Source organism: Megalopta genalis, chromosome 5 (assembly GCF_051020955.1).
Source record: "Megalopta genalis isolate 19385.01 chromosome 5, iyMegGena1_principal, whole genome shotgun sequence".
In the NCBI taxonomy this organism is placed as follows: Eukaryota; Metazoa; Arthropoda; class Insecta; order Hymenoptera; family Halictidae; genus Megalopta; species Megalopta genalis.
In genome coordinates this window covers 3,025,282-3,037,577 of record NC_135017.1, presented here as the reverse complement: position 1 = coordinate 3,037,577, position 12,296 = coordinate 3,025,282, and the positions used below count along the sequence as shown (strand labels likewise).

The following is a 12,296-nucleotide window of genomic DNA, read 5'->3' as shown; positions in this document are numbered from 1 at the left end:
ACGTATTATTTATATAGATCTAAATGAATTATTTAAAATGATAACATTTCTTTTCTTATTTGTAAATGCAATTTCAGTTGTTACTTATTACCAATTACGTAAAAATTATTTATTAATAATTACGTATTACTTATATAGATCTAAATGAATTATTTAAAACGATAAAATTTCGTTTCTTATTTGTAAATGCAATTTCAGTTGTTATTTATTAATAATTACGTAAAAGTTATATATTAGTAATTATGTATTATTTATATAGATCTAAATGAATTGTTTAAACGACAAAATTTCTTTCCTTATTTGTAAATACAATTTCAGCTGTTACTTTTTAATTATTGTTCATTATTTATTTGGCACAACGCGTCGAGCATAGATCACAGTCAGGAAATGATGGTCTTCGATTGCACCGTACGCGATATTATTGAATTTGCGAAGAAAGACGAGAATAAAGTAAATTCTTCCTAATTGCCTTGTGGCTCATTTTTATAGTTGTTGACAATCGGTAACTATAAAACATTATATTCATAAATAATTAATTAATATATATACAGGGTGTCCCACAATTATTTTAACAGCCGAAAATGAGGGGTAGCTAAGGTCATTTGAAGTAACTTTTTCCTTTGCGAAAATGCAATCCGCGGCTTTGTTTACGAGTTATTAAGGAAAAACACTGGCCAATGAGAGGTGACGGTGCGAGAGAGAGAGTCCGCGAGAGAGTACGCAGCACGAGGCTTTGACAGATGGTCGGGACGGACTCGAGCCACGTTCGAAGTATTGAACAAATCACGAAGCGAGAACTTTCCGGATTTTTTTTTTACTACGTGACAGTGATATTTTGAAGAAAAACGCTGTTCACCTTTACTTTAGAATGTCTGAAGAATATTTACTAATTTTTCGGACCCGAAATAATAAGTAATTTAACCGTGACGGCCGTTTTAATTTTCTAGTGTGCATGACACCTCGTGTGTAACATATGAAATTTTTAAGCAAGGTGTACAGTGAAGATTAACAAAGTACGTAAATTATATTTTACGTTAATGGTATTTTATTTAAATAATTCCGTGTCCGAACATAGTTCAACGAATGATTCGCAAAGCTAACTTAATAAATAATAATCGTGTTAAAGGACGTAAGGGATATGTTTGTTAGAGAAATATGAAGAATATTATCAATAAGAAACTCACCCATTTAGTTGTAAAATCCACTTCATGCACGGAAATGTGTGCAGGAGGATAGTGCATTGACCTCGTACAATGTATGATGAACTGCACAGCTGATCTGTATCCGACGGCGACGAACAGAAGGATATCTCTGGGCAGGCAATTTCAACGTTTACTTTCACTGCATTATTACTAAACACTGATCACTTATCAATAATATTTATGGACCAACTTTCCTGGGTTAATATGTATAGCTCTGAAAAGAGCCGATTTTTTTATGCGACGCGTTCGAAGTTCTCACTGTTATCGACACGTATGTACCGCGTTGTCGAGATGAACTGCAGAAGACTGGCACGATGGCCGACTGTGTTTCGTTCTCCTACGAGCGAATTTCAACTGTTTTTCATCGAACGCGAACATTGTCAGCCATCGTGCTAGTCTTCCGCAGTTTATCCCGTCAACGCGGTATGTGTTCTTAACGATATGAACTTCGAACGCGTCGCATAAAACAATCGGCTCTTTTCAGGGCCATACATATTAACCCAGGAAAGTTGGTCCATAAATATTATTGATAAGTGATCAGTGTTTAGTGATAATGCAGTGAAAGTAAACGTTGAAATTGCCTGCCTGGAGATATCCTTCTGTTCGTCGCCGTCGGATACAGATCAGCTGTGCAGTTCATCATACATTGTACGAGGTCAATGCACTATCCTCCTGCACACATTTCCGTGCATGAAGTGGATTTTACAACTAAATGGGTGAGTTTCTTGTTGATAATATTCTTCATATTTCTCTAACAAACATATCCCTTACGTCCTTTAACACGATTATTATTTATTAAATTAGCTTTGCGAATCATTCGTCGAACTGTGTTCGGACACGGAATTATTTAAATTAAAATATCATTTACGTAAAATATCATTTACGTACTTTGTTAACCTTCACTGTACACCTTGCTTAAAAATTTCACATGTTACACACGAGGTCTCATGCACACTAGAAAATTAAAACGGCCGTCACGGTTAAATTATTTATTATTTCGAGTCCGAAAAATGAGTAAGTATTCTTCAGACGTTCTAAAGTAAAGGTGAACAGCGTTTTTCTTAAAAATATCACTGTTACGTAGTAAAAAAAAATCCCGAAAGTTCTCGCTTCGTAATTTGTTCAATACTTCGAACGTGGCTCGAGTCCGTCCCGACCATCTGTCAAAGCCTCGTGCTGCATACTCTCTCGCGGACTCTCTCTCTCGCACCGTCACCTCTCATTGGCCAGTGTTTTTCGTTAATAACTCGTAAACAAAGCCGCGGATTGCATTTTCGCAAAGGAAAAAGTTACTTCAAATGACCTCAGCTACCCCTCATTTTCGGCTGTTAAAATAATTGTGGGACACCCTGTATATATATCATTTTAATTTAATTTAAATTATATATATTAATATAATTATAATTATATATAATTAATATAATTATAATTATATATAATTAATATTTATTACACGATGAACAAAATAAAAAATTATTTATTAATCGTACAAATCGCATTCCAATAATAATACAGCGTAATATGTACTTTCCTTATCTCTCTATTCCATGATAACAATTATTTGCCCGACTTTCCCTGTGAGTGTGAAATATCACGTATGTGAAAGGTTGACGAGACGCAGCGACTATCAACGCATAACTCTGAACTGGTATTATCAATTCCTGGAAAATAAAAATGAAAAAAATAAAAATGAAGTTTAAGGTCGAAGAGCAAGATCGACGGCAGAGGTATAAAATAGCGAGTACTCGTTGTAATTACTATCGACAGCTCAGTACAAGATCTCTCGCTGCCGCAGATGCGTTCGTTGCACGTTGGCAGTATCCAAAAAAATTAATCGGCGCCGATAGAAACAGTTCGAGCTTGATTCGACAGCCAGCATCGGAGACACAATCGTTGCTAGTGATCCTCAAGCAAAGAAATTGAGACTGCCAATATGCAGAAGTTTTCGCTGACGTTCCTCGTGACTACATTAGTCGCTCTCTTCGTTGCGGAGTTCTCGAGTGGTCATCCTACGAATGTCTCACAATCAACCAACTACACCAATATAATCGGAGGTGAATATCATAAGGTAAAATCAAATCGGGGTAAAATCGTATCATAAATCGGGGCAATGAAAACATTGAAATACACAATATCGAACAGTATCTTCCTTCTAAAATACACTCGTATTCGAATTAACATTTTTCTCATTTCTCATTTGTACATAAGAGTATTTGCGTGAGCGAATTTATAAAGAACAATGTTCAAACATATGGCCAAAATTGTTGCATCCACATTCACGTGGTCGGTCTATTTTTTAGTGCACTGTGGCGGCTACCTTCAGACCCGCCAACAGATGGCTCTTCTTCCCGCAAGTAACCAATCCGCCTCAATTTGTATATATGTTACAGTGAAACACCGAAATCTGGAGAATGTCGACTTTCACCGGTGAATGTCAACATTCGCATAGTCGCTTGGTGTATGTCCGAAATATTTGCTAAATACCCTTATTTCTGACTTACACCGGTAAATGTTGACATTCACCATGCACTAATGGTGAATGTTGAACATGTTGGAGATTTATATTTTCTTCTCCGTAATTCAGTCGCTATAAAACGCCACAAGGGTGACGTAACTTTTTCGCCTCTCTTACTGAAAGGAATGACCAAGAATTTAAAATACACGGTACATTCTACATGAGAAAAGAAAATAATAGTAATAAAAAAATTTCTTACTTATGTGATTCAAATCTTATTTATTGCAACAACTTAAACTATTATGACACTTTGAATTGCACAAAAGTCCCTTGCTTCTACAACTGCATTTATTTGTGGAATACTTCCTTTTGCAATGACAGGTTTTGGACCTCCACCAGAGCATATCTGTGATTGTCGACACACACCGGAGAGGGTCCGAATGTACAACAATGTAATGAAATATTCGATCTTTCACCGACGTATTTGGTATCTGTTGGCATTCACCGGTGAAAGTCGACATTCTCCAATTTCGGTCATTCACGGTAACATATACTACTGTGATCAAAAAGTAAGGTGAATTTGTTTATAAAATGTAAATTCTTTATTTATTCTTCCAAATCAATTTCATCCCCTTCAAAGTAATTCCCGTCCGATCAAACGCACTGTTTCCGACGCTTTTTCCAGTCCTCGAAACAGTCGGAATAGTCTTTTTCCGGTATAGCCTTCAAGACCTTCTTCGATTCGGTTTTTATCTCCTCAATCGTGTCAAAACGGCGTCCCCGCATTGGCTTTTTGAGTTTGCTGAATAACCAGAAGTCGCACGGAGCCAAATCAGGCGAATACGGTGGTTGCGGAACGATATGAGTCGAGTTTTTGGCAAAAAAGTCGCGAAGAACCAATGCAGTATGACATGGCACCAATCGAGACTTGACGCGTTTGAGACACAAAACATCCTTCAAAATGGTTTGGACTGAGCCAAATGATATTCCAACACTATCAGCGAGGTCTCTCATTGTCAGTCGACGATTTTCAAGCACCAAATCTTCGATTTTTTTGGACGTGGCCCTCGTCGGTAGACGTTGATGGTCGTCCAGAGCGCGGTTCGTCTTCAACGCGTTCTCGGCCCGCTTTGAACTCGTTGTACCACTTATAAATGTTTTTTGTGCCATAGTTTGATCACCAAAGGCCTTCCGCAACATTTTCAACGTGTCCGCACAAGAATATTCGTTCCGCAAACAAAATTTGATGCAAGTTCTTTGCTCAACAAAATCACCCATTGTAAAAATCGAAAAATTCACTTTTGGTCGTTTACTAAAACACGTGTAACTCGGAGATAATTAAACCTTTTAACAAACAGACGCTTGGCAATTGTTATAGACAGTCCTACCAACCTAGGAAAAAAACAATTGCCTGCCTTCCTAATGTCCGGGAGTTTTAAATGACAATTTCACCTTACTTTTTGATCACAGTAGTACATATACAGATTTCGTCCTTCCTACCGACATCCCAACGTCTAAGGCAAGGGCCCGCTAGGATAGCCTTACTGATGAGTCCTCTAACGGGTCCTGGACGAAACGTCTCCCCCTCTCCTTTTCTCCTTAACACAGTCGCATTCAACCACCGCCAAAGTATTACTTATACTTCTCTTTCAACTAGAAGTTGCAACTGAGCTGCGTTTCATAATGGGTCCTCCTACCTTATCCGTGTCAAGAATTAGGGGGAATTTTCATCATAACATAAATGATAAACAATTACGAAAGGATAATCATCCTTATATTTTGCGGACAGGAATAACCATTAAAAATAAAGGAAGTAGATTTTGATTGCAAATAATCATTATCGACGACGAGAATGTTAATTGGTTAGGACGACCATTATACAGGATGTCCCAAAAATGTCTTGCAATTTGAAAATGGGAGGTTCCTGGGGTCATTTGAAGTAACTTTTTCCTTGGCGAAAATGCAATTACTGGCTTTGTTTACGAGTTATTAACGAAAAACAGTGACCAATGAGAAGCAAGCTCGGCTGACGAGAGGCGTCCCGCCAACAGTGCATGAAGCCCAGTTCAGCTTGTTGGCTTGGCCGTCTCGCGCCAGCCTCTCATTGGTCACTGTTTTTCGTTAATAACTCGTAAACAAAACCGCGGATTGCATTTTCGCTAAGGAAAAAGTTACATCAAATGACCTGAGGAACCCCCCATTTCCGGATTTCGAGACATTTTTGGGACGCCTTGTATTGTATAACTATAATATGTATTTTATGTATACATATTCACATAATTATATATGTATATATAATATATATAATATTATATATATATATATATATATATATATATATATATATATATATATATATATATGTACACATTATTTAAGATTATAGTAATTCTAACTTTCAATTAAGAATGATTTAAGAACACAAAAAACTTATTGACAATCGGTAACTATAAAGACGAGCCGCAATACTCGAATAATCGTATCTCATCTTCCCAAATCGTCCATTCCTGCATGGAAGCTGAGGGTTGAAATTAGGGAGAATTTACTGTAGTTGGTAAACGTCCGAAATTCTTACTAGGAATCTCGTTCCGACAACCCGGGGGAAAAATCTGTTGTACGCCCATCTTAGATAGGAGCGATTATGTTGTTACGCCGGGCCTAGGAGCCCACAAGATTCATAAACGCAGGGCGACATGGAACGAAGCCCGAAAGATCTGTCTGATGGAAGGAGGTATGACAAGATCGCGACTAGTTTGCAAAAAGGGATGGAAAGTAAAGGTTATTCTGTCTTGCAGCTCACTTGGCTGTGTTAGATTCTACTAGGAAAAACAACCTGTTCAAAGAATGGATGTCTCAAGAGTCCTTGGAAACCCTCTGGTTAGGCTTTCACGACCTGTTTGAGGACGGCTCCTGGACCACCGTGACCGGCGATTCGGTCGATACAATGGGCTATCATCCATGGGCTAAAGGCGAGCCCAACAATTTGAGGAATGGACGGAACCATGGACAGCATTGTGCGATCCTTTCGGTACACGTCATGGAAGCCATGGGAGCTGATGACGGCCACTGCGATGGCACGTCTCCGTTCGTCTGCGAAATCGATTTGTGTGGACACCTAAATCCCCCTACTGTTCCCAATGCAGAGTCGATCTCAAAAGTCAGTTAATAAATCCCCTTTGAAGCAAGGTATTATCATAGATTGTTCAGTATCGTTGTAACAAGGATATCAAGCTTCTTTGAAACTCATATGGAATAAACAATTTTTGTCATCATGATAATCGCAGTTCTCAACGTTTAGACTGCCAGCATGATGCCATATGGAGTTTATTAATATTGTAACGTATTGAGGAGAGTTGTTCTCTCATTCCTTTGACTCGATTGGTGAGGAGAAATAATTATTTATCTACAATTATTTCAGAAAAAAATGTATTCTTAGTGAAAAAATGCCAGCAGTCTAAAGAGGTTAAGAAGCCCGTTCTACTCGCACGGGAACATTTCAACAGCACTGCAACTATTCTCGGGACGAGAACGAGTACCAACACGAACTAATCTTTATCGCGTTTGATTTTTGATGCATCGATTGAAGCGTTCCTGTAGACGGAAAAGTGATACGCGTTAACTACATTAAAAGTCTACTTTAGGCTCGTTTATTATAATCAGATCTAACAATCATACAACATACTATGTATTTTGCTTATCTCGTTATTCTATGATTAGAACAATTATTTAAAAAATAAAATAAAACGAAACAATTATTTGCCCGAATTTCCCTGCGAGTGGGAAATAACACGCTTGTGAAAGGTTAACGACACAGCGACTTGTAATGTATAATTCTGAACCGAAATGATCAATCCCTGGAAAATAATGAGGTCCGAGGTCGACGAGCAAGGTCGACGGAAAAAGTATAAAATCGAGCAGTTCGAGTTTGACCCAACAGTCAGCATCGAAGATGGAATCGTTGCTAGTGATTCTCAGGCAAAGAAGTTGAGACTGCCAGTATGCAGAAGTTTTCGCTGACGTTCCTCGCGAATTACCTCGGTCGTATTTTTCGTTGCGGATTTCACGTGTGGCCAACCTACGAATGTCTCGCAATCAATCATTAACAACAATACGGAAATCGAAGATAAATAACATAAGGTAAAAGCAGAGACCAAAAGATAACAGTTGTATCAGAAATTTGATAAAGAAAAATCATCGATAGAAATTTGATTGTTATTCACACAAAGTGTTGCAATCATTCAATTTTCAAGGAAATTTGAAGAAATCCAATGTGATTAGAAAAATATACGATTTATGTTGCGGTTAGAAATAACCATCGTAAATGACGAAAATAGATTTTGTTTACAAATAGCCATTATATTTTTAATTCAATTAACATTATACTCGACGAAAATAGATTTTGTTTATGGATAATCATTACAAATGAGTAAAGTAGTAAAGTACAAGCATGTACCAATTACGGAACACCGTTTTTTATGTACCATGTCCCGGAGTTCCATATATCGGGACAATGAAAACATTGAAGTACACAATATGAAACAGTATCTCCTTGCTCAGATACACTGACATTCGAATCAACATTTTGCTTATTCCTCATTGATACATAAGAGCGTGAGTGAATTTATAAAGAACAATGTGATCTGTCTATTTTTTAGTGTTGATACGAGCCGAGGGCCAGGCAGCTTTGCGTGGCCGGAGGTTGGACGCGATTTTGGAATTTTGATAAGGGAATTATGTGGTAAGGTTTTTACTTTGTTAAAAAGAATATTAAGATCCTTTAAAACGCCAGGCTGGCGCCAGCCGGCAGGCCTCGGTCTGTATATCGTGAAACAAGTATAGTACATTCTCCCTAATTGACCCTCAGATTGTGCACAAAAATCGACAATTTGGGCAAAGGAGATACGATTATTCGAGCCTTGCAACTCGTTTTTATAGTTGTTGACAATTCGTAACCATAAAAATGGTTACGTTAAAGTATCGTCACTGAACGGAAACTCGCCCCGGAAATATGCACAGTGCGCGTGGTTTCTGTGTATATGTTGTTCTAAGACTTAAATAATAACTGTGCCGAATAAAACAATCGTTGCTCTAATGTAACAAGTATATTTAAATCTTTAATTTAAAAATACTTACAAAATTATAGGTAACATAGGTATTTATATAATTACAAAGCCTAACGATTAAATGTTTAATATAATTAATAACGAGACGAAAATGATTAAAATATAGTAATATGTAAAAACTAATAATATAATTCTGTGTGATATATTTGTAAGCAAGGATCTATGAAAAGGCCAACATCGCAATCTTTGCACTCGTACCGAGAATCCGCTCTTTTATCATTTCTGCTACAATTTCGATGCCGCATGTATGCGGCATATCTCCTCTTCCTAAATTGTCCATTTTTGTGCACAATCAGAGCGTCAGTTAGGGAGACATTACTGTACATCGTTACAAGGTTATAAGCCACCGCCTACTCAGTGCGACAAACTGAGAGCGCGATTCTAGAATTCGCGATACACTCATGCACATACAATTCTATTAGATTGAAAGCTACTATCTTTTACCAGTCTATCAAATTGTCAAATTCGATTATTCCATTTCCTGATCTGAAGCAGTAGTTACCACGAACCCACAGAGATACATCTTCACCGCTCGAGATGTATCTTCATGTCTTTTCTTGTTAAGGCTACGAGGTAATCAAACTCTAAATTTCTAAAATAGACTAAAAAATAAACTCTAAAAATACTCTTAAAAAAAGAACTCTAAAATAGATTAAAAATTTCTAAATAGACATCGGCTAGTCCCCGAAACGTATTCTATAAACCTAGCAGCGACCCGTCGATGAAAGAAGCTACGGCAAGTGCACGTAATTCCCTTATCAAAATTCCAAAATTGCATCCAACCTCCGGCCACGCAAAGCTGCCTGGCCCTCGGCTCGTAACAATATTTTACCTTCGAATTCCGTATTGTTGTTCTTGGTTGATTGCGGGACATTCGTAGGTTGACCACCCGAGAACTCCGCTACGAAATGTGCGACTAAGCTAATCACGAGGAACGTCAACGAAAACTTCTGCATATTGAGATATCTCAACTTCCTTGCCTGAGTATCACTATCAACGATATTATCTCCGGTGCTGACAAGTTCGGATTGCTCGATTTTATACTTCTGCCGTCGATCTTGCTCTTCGACCCCTGACTTCATTATTTTCCGGGGATTGATCATTCCAGTTCAGAATTATGCATTACGTGTCGCTGCGTCGTTAATTTTTCACAGACGTGTTATTTCCCATGAACAGGGAAAGTCGGGCAAATAATTGTTTGGTTTTATTTAGTTTTTTAAATAATTGTTCTAATCATAAAATGACGTGATAAGTAATATATATACATAATATGAGCCGTTTATTTTGAAAGTGGCATAAGTCACTTTGTTTTTAAGTCGAGATATTTAACGAGATATTTTAATACGTTTAAAAATATGGATGCTAACTTTCGAGAAGATTTACTTGTATTTGTTATCCCAGGATACTGATATTTTTCTCAGTATAAATAATTTCGTATAAACATTAAGAAATCACCACTTTTCATTACGGTAAAGTGACTTAAGCCACTTTCAAAATAAATAGTTTAGAAAAATGACTGACATATATTAATTTTGTCCGACGTATTTTATTGAAGTGTTGTTTTGAAAGGACAGTGATTTACTAAAATTGTTGAATAAATTACATATATGAGCCGTTTATTTTGAAAGTGGCATAAGTCACTTTTTTTTTTTTAATGAAAAGATACCGTTCAATTGTAATTAGTGTTACCATGAACTCGATTTTTTTGAAAAAGTGACTTATGCCACTTTCAAAATAAACGGCTCATATGCTTCAAGAGGTCTATAAAACGTCTTTAAAATATCTTTAAAACGTCTTTGAAAGTTTCACAGTAATGTTATTTATAAAAACAAATTTGAAATAATAATCTATGACGGAGAAGTTAACAGCTGCAGGTAACTTCTCTGCACTAATTACATTTCACAAACGGGTTGGTTTTTCTCGGTTTCCGGGCATTTTTTAAGAGAATTAAATAAACATGTATGTTTCAAAGCGTTGCAGTTTTATTAAATTAACACTATCCTTGATAAAATTTTACAAAGTTATTAATTTACATGTCTAGTATTCAAAAAATATTAATAAAGTATTAACAAATATTCGACATTTTATAAGCATAATATTGTTATTTAAACAAATTTCCCGACACATGTTACTGACATCATTGCAGAGCACTGTTGACAAACTATTAAAGCAGATGTAATCAAAAAATAAAATTTACTCAATTATGTACTTGCGGCCACATTGTACAGCTTAAAATATCATAAAACTTTGTATTTAATCATTTTTTAGTATCTTATATCCTTCTGAAAATATTGGCGGTAATAAAGAAATTCTTCACTCAAGGTTATTTCTCAAGGATCGTTTTAGAGTATGCTTTGATATTAACTTCATTTTAGGGATAACTTAAACTGCACTTGCGTAAAGTTGCAGAATTTTTGGAAATTTCGCGAGTTCCCGATGTTCCCTTGTAAGTTATCGGACAAAACGAATGGCACGGTATCATCTAATTAGACAATTGTCTGGATTTTCATAATTGGGACGGCTTGCGATCATTTGCAATAAAGTCACCTATTTATTCGATCGTTCTAGGTTTTCGTATTGAAATTGGCCTTCCCGCATTATGGTCATCTTCTAACGATTCTCTGCTATCCAAAAACCGGTTATGCCACATGAAAACATTTGATCGACATAAACAAGCATAACCATACACTTGTCCCATCAACCAGAATGTTTCTGTTACACTTTTACCAAGTCTCGCATTCAATTTAATAACCGCTATTTGTTCCATGATATAATTTCAACATCGATTAAAGATTTCGTCAGAACGAATTATATATCCTAACTTTGTCATTTATACTACGATTGGGATAAACTCAGGTGCGTTAGACAGACAAATGATTGACTTTTACAAAGATGCTACTAGTAGGTAGCTACGTCGTAAATAATTATGTGGTGAGCGAAAATAACACACCAGGAAATAAAAATAGCCTAATAAATAAATGATCAGAATGAATTATCCATAACTAACGGAATTACTTAATTATTCGTTCCTTTTTGGTGTTATAAATAAATCGACAATACCTTGCCAAAAAATCTTCATTTTGAAATGATCACGTGAAAGCTGTTCTGACATAAATGCAATACGAACAAATATAATAAAGAATATCGAATAAAAAGCAGAGAACATGAGAGACAGGAAGCAAAATCCGGAAAAACGCGCAATCACAAATATACTTTCTACGTACATATATGTTTTTCCTTTTCATCAGTCAACCATTGCCGTAAAAATAAAGTTGTCTAAAAAGTACAATGTAAACTGAGGTACAAACTGAAATACAAATAATATTAAAAAATCTTTGCAATTCGACATCAATCAAGAACGTAATTAGGAATATAAAAAAAAAACTCTAAGAGCATCATCTTCCAGAATTAAAAAATTTTATAATTTCCACTTCAATACCCAGTCGGCCTGGCTCCAATCGAAGCCGGGTAAAATCTGTAGTACTCCACGTGATTCAATAAACCGCTTTTTTTTAA

General features: G+C 36.4%; 2 protein-coding genes and 1 long non-coding RNA gene across 5 annotated transcripts in view; 1 reads left to right on the top strand and 2 right to left on the bottom strand.

Annotated features, from left to right (window-relative positions):
• Positions 1-12,296, bottom strand: part of Flo2 (flotillin-2) — a 483,891-nt gene that overhangs the window by 365,240 nt on the left and 106,355 nt on the right. The window lies entirely within an intron of this gene.
• Positions 2,660-3,060, bottom strand: LOC143259557 (uncharacterized). The gene is made up of 2 exons (XR_013033563.1): positions 2,948-3,060; positions 2,660-2,863 (listed from the first exon to the last, which is right to left on the bottom strand). It is a non-coding gene; the product is annotated as an uncharacterized LOC143259557 (long non-coding RNA).
• LOC117221867 (hemolymph lipopolysaccharide-binding protein) lies at positions 2,975-7,412 on the top strand. The gene is made up of 3 exons (XM_033473153.2): positions 2,975-3,256; positions 6,236-6,388; positions 6,453-7,412. The coding sequence occupies exons 1-3, from the start codon at positions 3,136-3,138 to the stop codon at positions 6,821-6,823; spliced, it is 645 nt and encodes a 214-aa protein (XP_033329044.1). The 5' UTR covers positions 2,975-3,135; the 3' UTR covers positions 6,824-7,412.